The following is a 17,626-nucleotide window of genomic DNA, read 5'->3' as shown; positions in this document are numbered from 1 at the left end:
TGTGTAGAGAGAGCACTGCAAAAACATCACCAGACACCACAGTTAATGAAACTCTTCCATGCTCCCGACATCTGCCTGGCTGCTCCCCACAACTCCCCGCCTATTCCCCAAGGCCCCTCCCCAGGCACCGGTTAGGTCTCATTAGCCTCAGTTTTATTACTTCTAAACTGTTTAAGCTCTTGACATTCTCTCTGGGGTCACACACTCCAGACTGGAAAACTCCTGTGTCCAAAGAGGCACTTCAGAACACAGACACTCTCTGGAAGGAGCACAGACTGGTTTGGGCTGGAAAGGACTTTAAGATCATGCAGCTCCAATCCCTGTCATAGGCAGGGACACCTTCCACTAGAGCAGGTTGCTCCAAGCCCCTGTGTCCAACCTGGCCTTGAACACTGCCAGGGATGGGGCAGCCACAGCTTCTCTGGGCACCATGTGCCAGCGCCTCAGCACCCTCACACAAAAATTCAGCCTTTCACCCTGCACCAAAGTGTCAGTGTTTCACTGTTTATGCTGTATCAGACATCATCCTTCCTGTGAGTTTCTTCACCATCAAGACGCACAATGGCAGAGATTTGTGGCTGCCAGAAATACTGTTCGTGGTCATGGGAGGTCCTAATTATTTTCTCTGCAATGCCCAGCAGAATACAATTTTCTCCAGATGTATAAAAACGGGATTTGAAAGCCTCAAGAGCCATGAGATTACTTCCCCCGAGCCCAGAAGTTTCCTATTAAGAACGCTGTTACAAAAGGAAGAAAAAGCCAAATCAGATGCATTCAAGATCAAAACCTCTTTGCACTGAGCCTGGCTGTACTTTTGAGCTAGAAATATATAAACCTTTTTATTTTTCCCTCCTGATAAATACCACATGAAAGATTAGCCAATAAAGTCTTTGTATTTACAGAAACAACCAAGTTTCAGCTTCAACTGCTTCCCTCTAATCATCTCCCTGCATCAGTCTCCAATGGGAAAGCAGCCAAAATAGCTCCACGTATGCTCCTTGCAGGGCTGAGTCGCACCTAAAGCTCTAAGATACGGGAAACAGTTCAGTCTGTATGGTTCCCTGAATAACAAAGTGAAACAAAAGCAAGGATTCATTGTCCCCTGGTCATTGTCTTGGTCATAACCCCTTCAAACCTCCCCCCTCTGCTGTGGATTGGATGTGTTCAGCATGAAGCATAGATTTAAAAAGAAATCTAAATAAATGGGGCTTGTAAAAAAGAAGCTGTAGAAAATCTGCTGCTTTTTGCTTTTCCTTGAAGCCCACCCCAGGTTCTGTTGGTGTTAAAGCACAAACTGTCTCTGGCTTCTGGAGATGGAAGTAAGAGTCATGGCTGCCCACTGCAGAGCCTCACAACGCGTTGTACTCCACGCACTTCGATGGGTCTGTTGGGAAGTGCTTCTGGCAAATGGTCATGAGCCTCTTCAGCCCCTAGGAAGGAACACCACAAGGACAATTCTGTGATAAACCTGCAGCTGTCAAACCAACCTCACAGACGTAAAGCTTAACAAGAAGAATTAAAAAGAAAAGGCTGCTGTTTTGGGGTTGGGTTGGGGGGGTTGTTTGGTTGTTTTATTAAGCTTCCTTCCTCCAAAGTTCCAAGTTATCCCAAATATTAGAGAAGATGGTATGTTCTCAGGTGATGATATTAAGAACTATAGCTGAAGAGAAACCAGAAGTGACATTTGTTCATGTCACAAAGAGTCTCAAAGGGGAAGGGGAAGTTGCTTTTTGCAAGCAATTTGCTTGTGGCCATCTGCAGGAGTCAAAAAGCACCGAGAGTCCTGCTGCTGCAGCAGGAAGATATTTACATAAGCTTCCCCTGCCAGAAACTCTGAGCTCCAAGATGCTGCTCTGGAGGCTTCAGAGTTAAGCCAGGTCTTTATCTCAATGAAACTGCAGCTGGCAAGAGGCAAATACATGTGAAAACACAACAAGAGAAGACTTGTTTCCTCAGACCTGTCCACTTACTGCGTAGAAAGGTCAGAGGAGAAAAGCATCACTGCTACTAATTCCAAACCCAAAGTTCAGGATATGAGTATGAATACGCACAGGAGGAACTGAACCTGAAACTTCTGAGTCCATGCTGTTAAAGAGACATGTTTGAAAAATAAAAGCATTTATCTCCTTGCAGAAATAGTCAGAACTGTATTTCACAGACTAAATAATACATTCCATGCAGTTAAGCAGTGAAGGAGCTCAGGAGAATAAAGCATGTCTTCCCAGCTACTCTGGTGTTCATGTAGGATCACAACAGTTAAAGGGGTAGAAAAACTCATGAGACTCCATTCCCAGCCCAGCACTGAAGAGCCTTCAGGTCCAGGATTAGCTATTACATGGATGTAAAGCTTGACCCAGACTCAAGACCGTTTCTAGGACCTTTTTAACCCATCACCTCAAAGATCCCCTAACTTCAAAAGGGAATCTGCTGGATCTCCAAAGCCAGCCTTACCTGTATGTACTTCCTCTGAGTTTCATCATTGAGAACATGGGCAACATGCTTGGAGAAGATCTTCTCACGACCTGTTCGAGCGTGGATGCCAACCATGGTGACACCAATGGGCCAGGGAGCATTTCCAATGGCCATCTGAAGATAGGCATCATTTGCCTGAAGAAATACAGTGCAGGTACTCTTAGCAAAACAGAAAGCATCAGAAAGCATCCATTGTATTGCTGGATACAGCAACACCACCTATTCCAGTCTCTCTGAACCAGGTCTCTTTGCATGATATTAACCAATTTTACAATACACCTTCCTAACACAAATCACATTTACTCTGAGAGAAGCAAGCACCATGGACCCTACCTCATGGAAGCAAGCACTGGATAAGGCAGTCTAAATGACTGATTTAAAATGCAAGTTTACTGGGACTGTTTTCAACTCAGCTTTCTCATGTTCCCACGAGCTTTCCTGCTGCTACCACCCTTACAACCCTTGGTGTTTCAGTTGCAGACTAGACCAGGGAGCCTGCCTGTAGGCACAACCCATTGCAGACTGATGTTGTGTGCACAGACCTGAGGAGTGCAAGGGGGCCTGAGAGCCCCTGAGGAGAGGAGCTTCCAAAGAGGCTGAGAACCAGCACTCTACCAAACAGGGTTAAACAAGCACACTTGTCACAACATCTATGAACGGAGCAGTAGCAGCAGTAAATCAATCTGAAATTCCCCAATTGAGACAGCAGATCCTGTTTCTAAAGCTTGTAGCACACAGCATCCCTGGGGAAGAGCAGGGATAAAACTTGAAGGGAAAAACAACAGAAAGAAAGAAAGAAAGGAAGAGAAGGACAGAGCTTAAAAGACCCATGACAACTGAGAACCAGGAAGTGAGTGGGACAGACACACATATGCAATTACAGAAGCTTCAGGGAGGACATGGAGCAGGACATTCCTCTACTATTAGCCAGCAGCCACAAGACTCAGTGATAGGGAGTTCATTTACCATCTCCTATTTAAAGAGTAGACAATAAGCAGCAGCAATCGTGACCAGTGCATGCAGCTTCTTCCCAGCTGACACTGGGAGGTGACTAATGAACAAAGCAGAGGGTTGCAGACAGCTGAAAGTAAACCTTTCAGCTAAAAGAAGGGACATGAGGCAGAATCTGAACAGTCTTCATCAAACACTTACTTACTGATTTAAATATAGTTACATGAATGAAACACGTTATGTGAATATGCAATTAAAGACCCTTCCAGGACTGTCACAACAGGGTTCATTAAGGATGAGTGCCCAACTTGCGTCCTGGCATTTGACTGGTGGCAGGTGTTGATTTCAAAGTGTAACTCTTTTGAGCAGTTTATCTAACAAAGCAGTAAGAACTGGTGGCTGAGCATGCACTGGAGTGCACAAAGCAAAACAGCACAGAAGACAACAGCAGGCAATAAGAGGCAAGTTTCTTGGAATGGAAGAGGAATCTTTAGAAGTACAAGGCTCATTAGTCTAATTAAACACCAAACAAATAAAATACTCTGCTCTCGTGAGACCCCACTTGCAGCACTGGGTGCAGCTCTGGTGTCAACGTAAGAAGGACATGGAGCTGCTGGAGCAAGTCCAGAGGAGGCCACGAGGATGATCAGGGGCTGGAGCAGCTCCCGTGTGGAGACAGGCTGAGAGAGCTGGGGCTGTTCAGCCTGGAGAAGAGAAGCTGCGTCGAGACCTCAGAGCAGCTTCCAGTGTCTGAAGGGGGCTACAAGGATGCTGGAGAGGGACTCTTCATCGGAGACTGCAGTGATAGGACAAGGGGTGATGGGTTCAAACTGAAACAGGGGAAGTTCAGGTTGGATATAAGGAAGAAGTTCTTTACTGTGAGGGTGCTGAGGTATTGGAATTGGTTGCCCAGAGAAGTGGCAAATGCTCCATCCCTGGCAGTGTTCAAGGCCAGGTTGGACAGAGCCTTGGGTGACATGGTCTAATGTGAGGTGTCCCTGCCCATGGCAGGGGGTTGGAACTCGATGATTTTAAGGTCCTTTCCAACCCAAACCATTCTGTGATTCTATGATTCTAAAAAACCTCAAAAATTCCAAATGTACACTCAAATCCTCCAAAAATCAGTCTGTGAAGTTTACATAAAGCCAAAGCACTCCCAGGAGAGAAGAGCACAGCTGACTAACCCATGAGATACACCACATTCCCACACACTCATTACTTTGAGGAGGCATTGAAAAGGGAATTTCACCATAATGATGACAACCAAAAGAAAATAAAATGCCCCCAAACAAAACCCCACTATCATACATCCCACACTTTCAGTTCTATTTTCAGATGACTTAGATTAAACTTGCCTTGGGCTATCTGAAGTTATTTTCTGTAGCACAAGCAGGCTCACTTGCTCACTTGACAAATTACCCCAACTCCTCACAAGAGTAATAAGAAATACTAGAAATTTAAAGGCAAAACACAGCTCTGTTTCCTCTGCATACACAAGCTGCTTAAGCAAATGCTATTGGTATTTGAGTTCTGCTTCTGAAGGCAGCTACAAACAAAAGCCAACACTGCCTTTGATCTTGTGTGCCAAAGTGCTTCTGCCTCCTCCACTAAGCAGACTTTGTCCAAAACACTTTTCATTACCATACCTCAACCATACCAGGCCGGCTAACGTGAGCATCGCCAAAGAAAGGGACAGTGTCTCATGATCAATAACTCAGTTTGCCTCAATTAATTCCTAATTAATTCATCAACAGCCTACTCCTATTAATTCAATACCTTCATTTAACCTTCCAATATCAGGTTTCCCACAGAGGATTCCTCTCTGCAATTTAATATAACCATCTCTGAGAAAAATTCTCTTCTCAAAGCTCTGCAGTTTCACCAACCTCAAAAGAACTTCTGACAGGCTGTGGATCAAACACTACTGGAGCCAAACCTTACACAGCCAGTTTCCATTTTGTTTGGATATATGCTTTGTGTATTTCCAGCTATGTACCTTCCAAATGCAAAAAAAGGATGGGAATGTTGGAAGTAATAAACTCCATCTATTAGAACCAGACAGCCTGAACACACTGGAGGAGTGCAAACAAACGTACCTTCACATATTCTCTTTGCAACATGAATTTAATAATATCTGTTATTGATTCTTTGATGTCTGCAGGAAGTGTCTACAGGAGAAAAAGAAGAAGAAAAGACATATTTACCTCAGAATAGCAGCTCAGGAATATCATCCTACTCAGCATTTATACAAAGTTTAGCAACTACCCTAGCTTGAGGACTTCTAACAAAGGAAAACATCTTTGTTATTTAGATGAAGGATCTGAAGGAAGAGAGATTAACTGGTTACACCTAGTAGCTAGTGGCAAAGTGCAGAATACAATCCCAATTCTATCATGTCTGCAGCCCAACAAACAGGTGAGACATTAAGCAACACCTGGAAAAGCAGTGGGTAGGCAGAAGAAGTCACTGATCAAGATAAAAAGGTCAGAACTGGGGAGTCATGGGCTCCAGATGCAGCAACTCTGACAAACTCACTTATCCCCTCTTCCTCAGTGAAGATAACTTTACCTGAGGAAAGGACACTAAATTTGAAAGCAGAAATCTTACAGGATAGTGACATTTAAAAGTGATTCACCCTTTTCCGAAGCTTTCTGAAGAGTGGCCTCAGGTAGGATTCTGTCTGCTTCTGCGTGGCACTGTTCAGCTTCCCCTGCACTCCCCGTTTCACGTAGTCTTCTCTGGCATTCAACTCCTTAGCCCAAACTCCAAGAAGAAACTGTGTGAGGAACACGGACGTTTATGTCAGAGTGCCACCTAGTGACTTCCGCGGCAAAACAGACGGGAACAGTTTAAGCCACCAAGGCAAAAGGAGGTGTTAGGGAGAAACCTGAATTAAGGCAAGAAGCCTCTTTCAGAAGGATACACAAGGAGGGAGATGAACAACCCTCCTATTATAAAAACATATGGGTGAGGGGGGAGCGTGTATAAAAAGGTGTGTACAAAGAAAGAAGTCCCGAGGAAACATGAGTGTAAGTATCAGTGTTGGGAAGGAGGAGGGATACATAAGGGTAGAAATCTTAAGTAGAAGACGCTGATGTTTCAGAGCAGGAGCCTAAGGAATGGTGACGACCACAGTGAAAATTCAACACACCAGAAGGCAAACATGTCACATGCACCTTCTCTCCACCTGGAAAACAATTTTTGAGCCTGCTTTCCCTGCCTGCCTAACACAAACTACACTAAAATGATGACATATCTTACAAACACAAACAAAAGCTCCAACTCTCGCTGTGATTTGTGACCATCACAATAGTTACACAGGGACCAGCTGACTCAAATAAGAGGCAACACAGGCTTCTTGCCAGGAAACAAGGAAACAATTTTCTACTATTCACTTGAACCTGTTTCCTTAGCAAAGCCAGTGGACTTCCTCTAAAATTCTCTTATTTCACATAACAATACCAGGTGACATTCCATTTCAGCTTATGTTGCCCTGTGAGACAGGGAGAGTTTTTAATGTCCTATTAGTACATAGAAGCAACTACATACAAGTGCTTCAATGATCATATGCAAATCAAAACAGCATTTATTTTGTCTGGAGAAAGTAGGACCAGATTTTAAAGAACACTGCTCTCACAACAGCTCTTTCCTAGGTCAAGCAAAAGTCACTATTGTGACTAACCAAAGCTGTGGAGTGCCAAGCATTTAAAAAAGCCCACATCTTAAACGTCATGTGTGAGTTTTTCTCTCCAAGCAGCTGAAACCATCCCTTCTATTCACAACTTATAGCTGTATGATAGTAAAAAGTATGACACAGCTACAGAATAATTAACCTACTAGAGTTTGTTACCTTCAAGAACTTTGTTATGATGTCCATGTCATAGTGATCATCACCCCGACCTAAGGATTCTCCCAAAGCCTAGGAGAGAAGAAAAAAGGTAATTAAAAAGGGGAAGTTCAGGTTAGATATAAGGAAGTTCTTTACAGTGAGGGTGGTGAGGAGCTGGCGCAGGCTGCCCAGAGAAGTGGTAAATGCTCCATCCCTGGCAGTGTTCAAGGCCAGCATGGACAGAGCCTTGGGCAACATGGTCCAGTGTGAGGTGTCCCTGCCCATGGCAGGGGGTTGGAACTGGGTGATCTTAAGGTCCTTTCCAACCCAAATCATTCTGTGATTCTATGAATTATTTCCATGTTGTCTAGAAGTTTGCCACCACCACCACAGCAGAGCAGCATCCACTGCATTGTGAACTGTAACAAAGTCCAGCAGTAACCCAAAAGACGAGTTAGGAAACAGAATGAAACAGCTGTATATGCTCCTGAGATTCATTAATCTATTAAAAACATCACAGTCTAAAAGCCAATATGATTGTTTCTGCAAAGTCACTGCAACAGCAATTTTTCATTCATTAACCACTAACTGACTGGTATCATTAGCAGCTGTTTGACAGCACTGCAGGAAGGGGAACTGTGGGTGCCTGCATTTGCTGAGATCCCCAAAGCCATCAATTAACCTAATTATTTTGTTAAGCTATTCCAATTCTCTGTTGTACTGAGGCTGTTTCCCATTTCATTTAATTGTAACTGTGAAATTGAGTGAGCAAATCTAATAAAACCCCACCAACAAACCACCACAAACCCCCAGTAGCATGCTCCAATACCCAACCTTCCTGTCCACACCTCAAACCTGCTCATACTAAGACTCATTTTGAGAAACACTTCCAGTAGCTATAGTTGGATTTATAATCTATTTCCATTGTCCTCAAAATACCGAAGTGAGTTTTACCTTAAAATCTCCTAGATTTGGAAGCCAATTCAGTGTAAGCCTTTATGTAAGCAGTTAAAGTAGTATAAAATTAAGACTGAAGTGTTTTCAAACAAAAGAAGATGGCTTTCATGGCTCAAACCAAGCCTGCCTCACTATCCCAAAAAGGGGGTATTTTGAGAACTAACAGATGGGTAAAATGCAGTCCCATTACAACTGCTATCAATTCTGGTACTACAGTTATTTTAAACCAGAACCCCTGGTATCCTAACAAAAAAGCCAAACACTATATTCTAACAATAATGCATTCATTTAAGCTTTCCATTATAAATCTGATTACTTCTTAAGCACACTTTCAGAGGCACATTATGAAGATTAACTCCTGCAAAGACTTTTGAAGATTAAAGGTAGAAGTCTGCAGCTCAAGTTAATGTGTTTTTCCAAACTTTACCCTAATATACCAGGTGCTGGATGCACTTCATGGCACTCAGTCTCCACTCACGCTCACAAATACCATGGTGTTCCTTCAGAGCCATTTGCACTGAAGTTTCTGGGACACATGGTCTCTGCACTTACATTTCCTGTGATCTGCCTTCTTCTGATATCCACTTCTTTTTTTTGCCCTGGATGGTTTTATACCAAACATTCTTTCTGTGTGTCTGTTTTTCAGAGTCCCATCTTTCTGGTTTAGGGAAAATTCAGCAGTACTAAGCCTATTACCCTCTCAAATACTCATTGGAAAGGCTTTAGAATTTATGACCAGGTAATGTATTTGTATTAAATTCTCTAATTCCAAACCCTCTGCAGAGAGAATCCTAACTGTATTACTTCCCTTGCAGGCAACTCATATCCCTTTTTGATGAGGTGTTGTAAACAAAGACCACTTGAGTTTTCACATGGATATTGTAGGCACCTATGGTGCAACTCAAAACCATATTTAAGGATATTTCAGAATGCCCAAGTTAGATGCTGAAAACAAGATAACTTTGTCTAAACAATCCTGAAGCTTTCTCACAACAATATACTACATCTAATATCCCTTAATTAAAATCTACCCATCACATACTTCTAGTTCTTCAATAGTAGTGTTCTCCTCATGGACTTTCAAGTCATTCTGTGAGTCATCATCTCCTGCTTCTTGGCCACCTACGATTTCATTCAGATACTGCTGGTCGATCTTATCCAAAGCAGCCTTCAGGTCATTTCTCAGACCCTAGAAAAGTTAAAGAGATAGCTAGTTTACAATAAAGCCCTCAGGGAAATAAAGCACTTCAGTACTGTCACTGTGAGCATCCAACTTCTGTTTAAGAAAAGCCATATCCTGTAAAAACACGCCTAAGGGTTTAGCTTTGTGGTCTGAATTTAAACTGAATTCAAAGACCAGTTTCTGGATTGCTTCAGCACTTCACAAAAAGCAGGTGCATGAACTTCTGCGATGTTCAGACCTGTAAAAAAAGACTTTCAAAAACACGGAGGTCTAAGTCAACACCTAGGACTTTCTTCAAGACATGTACCCCAAGCAATGCACCGACCCACCCTCAAACAAACAGAAAACAGACCATTACCCTCACCAGTTCTACAAGTCTTCCCCATCTGCCTTGAAAAAAGCTGTAAATAAGGTAAGTAACACTCCCTCAGTATTATCATATAAAACATTTATGTAGCTTCCCTTTATTACTGATAATTTAAATATAGCAGCATGTTTCATATAGATTAAGTGTTTAAAATCCCCTAGTTTTTAGGTAGTTAAAAAATAGAATCAGTTTAAAACCACATATCTAAAGTTCAGAGCTGCTTTTAAATCGAGCAAGACTTGGCTTAGTCACAGTTAAAGGACATGCATTCTTATCTTGAGACATAAAATATAAAAGAGTATGACATTTCTTACCCTAAGATAAATTCAGCCACTCCACTGGGAATAGCTCTGCACAGTTATTTCCCTTCTTCCATCATCAGACTTGACTGTCTGGAGTGGTTTTATTAATCATTTAGTAGACTAAAAATGTCTGAACCACAAACGGTTATAGTGACTATCTACATTTAAGCAACACATTGTGGCTGAAACACATAACACAAAAATCCAACACAATCCTATTTATGAGCTCACTATTTCTTAATACTCCTCCTACTGTCATCGCTGTCACTGGAAGGGCAGCTTGCATTAGTAGGATTATTTTTATGTCAACATTTACATCCGTTTATCTTTATTTAAGACTTGAACAGGAAAACCCTTTCCTTGTATGGGCAGCCCCAGCAAAAACGTTTCCAACAATTCAGTTTGCCATAAATTAGGGAAGAAAATCCCAACTGTCGTTCTTCTAGCTGGGTTGCAAACTTGCTTAACAGTGAATGCAAACCAAACCTCAATTGCATCTCCTCATTTAACTGATCTATTAAGACAAAAGGAATACATAGGTAAACTAGGCTATCTTTTAGTAATTTTTTTATTTGATTGCTCCTTTAAAGGGAAGGGGAGAAAATGAAGTTTCCATAACAAGTTTTTGACGAAAAATCATTCATATACTAAAAGACAGGATGCTCTTCCTTACCTCTACCTTCTCAGAGATGCATATAATCACCAACACAGGACAGTTTTAACAGTAAATGACTGTCTCGACTGGTTAAAAGCAGGTTAACAGCACAGGCTGGTCTATTACTGCCACCCAGAGGCCCCTTCTTCAACTGAAAAGGGCCTAAAAGGTTTCTAAGGTTGAACTCTTAACTAAGGAATTGCATTTGTGAATAAACCAATGACATTTAGCATGCTTTCTCAGGCAATAAATGAGAGAGAGCAGGTATTTCTCTTCGCTCTTTACTTCACCTCCCTCCTGAAAATTATCAGTTACTGAAACTGATTCTCAGTAACTTTTACAGGGCTCCTCATTGGTTATCCCACTAAAAATAAGTAAGTAATAAATAACAAGCAAGTCTTACCTTGTTCACTTCAGGTGCAAGAATTTCTATCTTCCTCAGGCGCTGAAATGCATCATAGTCTGTTTCACCAAACAGCCTGATGGGCTCACCTCTCTCTCGTAACCTCCTGATAACCTGAGAAGAATCAAAGCATTCCCTTACTCAAACTCATAGAGGAAGCAAAATACAATCCAGAATGACTGATTTATTTGCTTTGCTTAGAATAACAAGCTGAGCTGGGCTGCAGAGGAAATGGCAATATTTTAAGCAGTAGAAAAATGTTCCAGACACTTTACAATCTAAATATAAAATTCCCACAGTATTTCAGGGAAAGGTCATTCAAAATATTACCAGTCTAAATTTTGCCTAAAATCCCAGGCTGTTTGATATAGCCTAACTTCTTCCTGCTCTGACTTGTTTAAACAAATACACAAAATCATCCCTCTGGCAGAGCTTACAAACTGTTCTCAAAATCGCCAAGGAACTTGACAATAATCTCACTCACCCACTTGTAGAGGGCAATAAAACCACTCTGTAACCAGGGTGCAAGTTGTCCCAGCACACCTGCAAGATGATTTCCTAAAAGCTCTCATTCTGAAGTAGAGACCTTATGGATGTCCGATCCCTGGCAGTGTTCAAGGCCAGGTTGGACACAGGGGCTTGGAGCAACCTGCTCTAGTGGAAGGTGTCCCTGTCCGTGGCAGGGGGTTGGAACTGGATGAGCTTTAAGGTTCCTTCCAAACAAAAACATTCTATGATTTGACAAATATTAAGTCCCATAATCTAATGAGACAATTACTTTAAAAGTAGATATAACAGAGGTGAAAAAGCCTCTGCAAAGTCACGGGCAGAGCCAAAAACTGAACTTCATTCTCCTGATTCCTTATCTTACACATTGCTGCTAAATCTCTTTATAATTCATTTAGTGTACCAAGCAACAGGCTTACCGATATATCACAAAACTAAGGGTGGAGAGACTGCTGGCAGACTAAAATATCCACCCAAGTAGCTCAATAGCAGTGAGAGAGTGTGCATTACACAGGACATAGACACCAAGCCTCAAACCAAGCATGAAACCAACAGCCCACATTACAAATCCTATGATATACTCCTGGAAAAAGCAGCAAAATTGAGGGGACATGTGACATCCTTGGATTATCTCAGCTGTGAATTTCAGTATTTCCAATTAGGATTTATTCTGCGCTCCTGAGTTTCCTGCTTCTCCTCTGCTTTTGGGTATAGAACTCTTTGTGAACTCACATTCACACAGGTATTTTTAAGCTTGGAAAAAAAACCCAAAGAACACACCAGCTCTGCATACAGGAATATTTTGTCTAGAAATCAAGGTGAACTTCCAAAACTTGGTTTCTAAATTTAGGTTCAGATCAACAAAGAAAAAGAAGCTGGAAGGGGGCCTTGGAAAAAGTCGGTATGCCATCCTCAGAATTATTCAAGGAATATAGTGATATTTAGGGTCTAATCCAGAAGTCATCTGAAAGAGCTGTAAAATGTTATAGCACATCTGTGCATATCCATATGACAAAGAGGCTCTAACCATCTGTACCTCCATATGCATTCAATCGGACACAGATCCTTGATAAGTGAAGATGATCATTAATTGAGACATTGTTTAATACAGCTGCCATAAGAAGTACAGTTCACTGGAAAAAACAGCCCTAATAAGAGATTTCAGATGCCCTTGCTGTAAAATCAAGTAGTCTGTGATGAGTGATGTTACCTCCTGTCTGGAAAGGGTCATTGGTAACTTTTCTTCTGCCAGTTCAAGTTCCAGCACTGGATTTGATGCAGTCAGGGGTTTCTCTTCCTCTTCTTCCTGCTGTACCTACATTCAACAGACAGTTACTAAGGTGCTAATGCAAATAAACCTATGTATTACTAGCAATGTAAAGACACAGAACTCTGGAACACAGATTTTAATCTAACAATATAAACCTTTAGTTTCATAGTTTTTGTTGACTATCACAGAACAATAAAAGCTTTTAAAAGTATCAGTAATAAACTAACACTTCTGCAGGTTGCAGGAAGCAGTCTCTAGAGCAAATGGAAAGGACAATTGCTAAAGTTTGCCAACCGCTTTAGCAGGCAGATGTCAGCACTGGTGCCAAAAATAGCAAATCCACCCTTTGCCTGTTGTTTCCTGCCCCTGCTCTTTCCTCCTCACCCATGCAAAAGCATTTGCATCGCTATGTGATGAACCAGGTGGGGAAAATGATTCAAACAGAAAATAACCTGGCAAACACAAAGAAAGGACCCTTCCCAGCCCACTTAGCTCCTCATCCAGCTCACCAGGCATAGCACATGCATTGATACAAGGACAGAAATGAAAACCCAAGGGCAGGGAGAGAGTGGGGCTGCTTCTTTTGCTGGTAGTGAAAGCTTAAAACATTTATTATCCATAGCTTCAGTGAGGGAAGTGCTATTAGCAGTGATCCATGGCTTCTTCAGGTTTAAGGTAACAACATCTTTCCAACAAACCTGTCATAGTTTCTTATGGGTTAAAAGAAAAGACGGGGAAAAAAGACACCTACAACTCCTCATAGGGATAGGATCTCATTAGCAACTCCTCTTAATCTAAAAGCAGGTCCCTGAATCAAACAGAACCTTCCTTCTTCATTACTCCGTATTTTAATAATGCAAACCACCTCTGTGATCAAAGGAACTTTGAGACAGCAGTCATGTAACTACAGTTCCCTTTGTAAGCTCAAGTGTGACACTTCTGACAGCATGAGCAGACTACTTTTGGTAGTATTTCTGTAAGAAGGAAACATTTCCAGTACTCACTCACATCTTGGTTTTTTCCTAGATTCCTTAGTAGAATTTATTTCCTTTCTGTATTTGCTAAAAGGGAAACACTTCACTTAATCCTACAGCACCCTGCAGCATCATCCTTGTGTGGGCAGCACACTGTCACTCCCAGTCTGCATTCAGGCTGATCAGTTTGATGAAGGTACTAGACATGACCTGGTTTTAAAGAAGCTTTTCTATTCTTTCGGGACAATATGCCTATCTTGCACGCAGGTGTCAGCAAGACTCCATGTGGCTGTAAGGATCCACCCCTGTGGCACCAGCTACAAGATTCAGCCACAAATCCATATTCAAAGCTATACCAGCAAACACAGAAATCAATCCTACAACGACAGTTGTTTCTCCAGACAAGGGAAGGACAACCCAATCAATGCTTAACACAAAGGGAGGGGAAAAAGAAAACTTCAACCAATGCAGGAATGGAGGAATTGGTGGGGGAGAGAAAATAAGGAAGAACTGTGTAAATATATATAGGTATAAAGAAGTACACTCCCATGGCAGAAGGATATGTACAAAGTTTAACTTACAAACAGTCTGGAAATCATAAAGAGACAGCAGCATTGAGGGAAAAGATTTGATCCATATTCTGTCAGCTAGACTCCAAGTGATATCTTTACCAGTTATTTTTGTTTCAGTGCTTTCTTCAAGCAAGTCAAATCATTACAATTTATTAAGTCTAAGCAAAGCAAAATAGCTCCTGAATTGAAAAAGAAATCAGTCTGTATTCTACATGTCATGAAGATTGCAAAGATCAAATGCAGAAATCTGGGAGGCTCTGAAAAGGAACTAAACTAAACAAAGCAACTTATTTTAAAACCATCTGCAGGGTCACATTTCAAACCAAATGTGGTGCTGCTGCAGCACAGACAGCACCATTTGAACAACCATGGAAGGTTCTGAAGGATTCAAGCCAATGCTCAGAAAGCATCATGGAGCATTTCCACTTGGGAGAGCGACTGGATTCACAGAACACTTTCTCATGACTATATGCTGTACGTTCCAAGAATCATTTTGGCTTTGATGTTCAAATATTATACAAACAGATCAAGGTTTCAGAATAAGTCACTAACTGGGTAAAGTTCAGCTGAAAACAAAGCTCCTGTTTGTGCCCAGTAACAGCAAACAAGATTACGAGCCTCTATCTTCCCCAAGGGAATGCATCCCCCCTCCCATACATGAATAATCAGGCAGCAGGCAGACACACACACTGGTAAATGAAAACAAACATTCTTTCCAGTTCAGGACACTACTGCCCTGATACCATCACAAGGCAGATAAAGCCTTCCAGATCACTCATTTGTTGCAAAATGCACCCTGGGTTACCAATTGTTGTCTAATATTTTGCCAGCAAGACAGTAAATGTTGCTGTTGCACAGCTGCAGTGCTGGATGGTTGATGGCCAAAACCCAAATACAAATCTACACAGTAGGAAAGTTGGCAGATCTTTTCAGTGTGCACCCACACTCTACTGATTTCTTTTGGACATTTGACAAGACTGTGAAAATTGTCTGAATGGATAAAATTATCCAAAGATATTTTTTTCCTGATAAGGGAGCAGGGAGAGGGGGGAAGGCGACTGTATCAGATCCAGTGTTCATGCCTAACAGCACAGTTTAAAAAGAAAGGAAGACAAGCTTTGATCCCAAGCCACATCATGCTTTCCACAAAAATAAAGAAAAGAAAGAAAAGCCAAACCATAACACAAACTTAAGTTGCTGTATATCATGCATATCTTTTCCTGCATTGAAAACGGGTTTGGAAACTCATACCTCTCCAGGTGGCTTCTCATTTACTGGCTAATGAATACCATTAACAGATTGAACAAAGAACAACAATTATCATTAACAACATTTATACTGTTGATAATCAAATGTTAGACTTCAAAGTAACCATGCAAACTCCTGGAAGAGCAGCTGCCATACCTTGTAGCCACATCTCTGGAAATAGGCCTCCTCTTCTTTTTTAGCTAACTCACTGCGTTTGAAATATTTCTTACTTCCCTAAAAGAGAGGAAAGCTGTTAACAATTTACAGTTTCACCTCCTTGGGCAAAAATGGCTCAAACTTCCTTACTTGAGTTGGTGAATTCAGCTACATCCTTTCAGAGAGATGGCTACATTGTCATCTAAAGGGGACTAGTTGGAAGCATCTCTGAAAATCAGCAATATAGAGTGACTTTGCAGCACAGATGGATAAGCAGAGTTAAAAGCACAATGTGTCACCAGCCCTTTAACAAACCACATATTTTGTCACGTAAGGCGATCAGCGTAAAACTTCAGGTATGAAACGCAAGGCCCATGCTGGAGCACAGCAAACTTGTTTAAGTAAACCATACAAAACATGTAATTTTACATTAAATTAAGGAGGTGGAAGAAACCACCTTTCTGCAAAGCATGTTGTAAGCTTGCTTGGTGCACCAAGCACACAGAAATGTGTTTGGTGAGAGCTCCCAGACACACAACAGCTGGCAACTGAGCTCACCCCAAAGCATTTCCTTTGATTGACATAGAACCATAGAATGGTTTGGGTTGGAAAGAAACTTAAGGTCACCCAGTTCCAACCTCCTGCCATGGGCAGGGACACCTCGCACTAAACCATGTCACCCAAGGCTCTGTCCAACCTGGTCTTGAACACTGCCAGGGATGGGACATTCACAACTTCCTTGGGCAACCTATTCCAGTGCCTCAGCACCCTTACTGTAAAGAACTTTCTCCTTATGTCTAACCCGAATCTCCCCTCTTTAAGTTTACACCCATCCCCCCTTGTCCTATTGCTCCAGTCCCTGATGAATGATGCCAGCATCCTTGTAGCCCCCTTCAGACACTGGGAGCTGCCCTGAGGTCTCCACACAGCTTCTCTTCTCCAGGCTGACAAGCCCCACATTTCCAGCATCCTTGTAGCCCCCTTCAGACACTGGGAGCTGCCCTGAGGTCTCCACACAGCTTCTCTTCTCCAGGCTGAACAGCCCCAACTTTCTCAGCCTGTCTTCGCAGCTAGGGAGGTGCCCCGGCTCTTCCTTCATACTTTGCCTGCAAAAGCCTCCAACCACAGCTCCCTACTTCAACCACGAATGCCAAAACCTAAACGAGGACATCCATGAAAGCACTCTGCTGTACTGTGGGTGTTTTCAGCTAACACACTTGGCACACACACCCCTCTGTCACTGACTATTGCTACGCACAGAACACAGCAGTAGAGAGGAAAGGGAACCACACTTTGTTCAACAAAGATCACACAGACTTTTCTCATTTCTCAGTGCCTGAATCACAGACTGGTTTACATCGGAAAGGACCTTAAAGATCATATAGTTCCAACCCCCCTGCTGTGGGCAGGGACACCTTCCACTAGAGCAGGTGGCTCCAAGCCCCTGTGTCCAGTCTGGCCTTGAACACTGCCAGGGATGGGGCAGTGTCCTCTTCATGTCCTCTTACGTTCTGAACACATCCATACCAATGCTTTGCCACCCGCCCTATGTTTAAGGGTGATTTTTGCCCAGCTGCACCAATAACTAACTAAGCAATCTCCAAAAGGCAAAGGCACACAGCAGGGCCATACAGCAAGGTCCAGGCACCCCCGAACTTCTCCCGACCCCTTCCCCGCACCATCCTGGGCCGCTCCTGCTCCTCGTCCCCAAACCCCGCCCAGGGCCGTTCGCGACACCCCCCCAAACCTCTTCCTGATCCCCCCAAACCCCTTCCTGGCC

The 17,626-nt window shown here is 42.5% G+C and overlaps 1 protein-coding gene across 1 annotated transcript; it reads right to left on the bottom strand.

Moving 5' to 3' along the window:
* Positions 1-1,157: 1,157 nt before the first annotated feature.
* On the bottom strand, positions 1,158-15,924 carry PRPF18 (pre-mRNA processing factor 18; the record flags this gene model as incomplete). The annotated part of the gene is made up of 10 exons (XM_010012481.1): positions 1,158-1,430; positions 2,452-2,607; positions 5,520-5,591; positions 6,059-6,199; positions 7,274-7,342; positions 9,252-9,398; positions 11,120-11,233; positions 12,837-12,941; positions 15,694-15,720; positions 15,847-15,924. Coding segments are annotated over 10 exons (990 nt in total), but the record flags the coding sequence as incomplete, so codon positions are not given.
* Positions 15,925-17,626: the final 1,702 nt, after the last annotated feature.

Source organism: Nestor notabilis, unplaced genomic scaffold (assembly GCF_000696875.1).
Source record: "Nestor notabilis isolate BGI_N333 unplaced genomic scaffold, ASM69687v1 scaffold4084, whole genome shotgun sequence".
Classification (NCBI taxonomy): Eukaryota; Metazoa; Chordata; class Aves; order Psittaciformes; family Psittacidae; genus Nestor; species Nestor notabilis.
The sequence above is the reverse complement of the archived record's forward strand: the minus strand, read 5'-3'. Positions and strand labels throughout refer to the sequence as shown.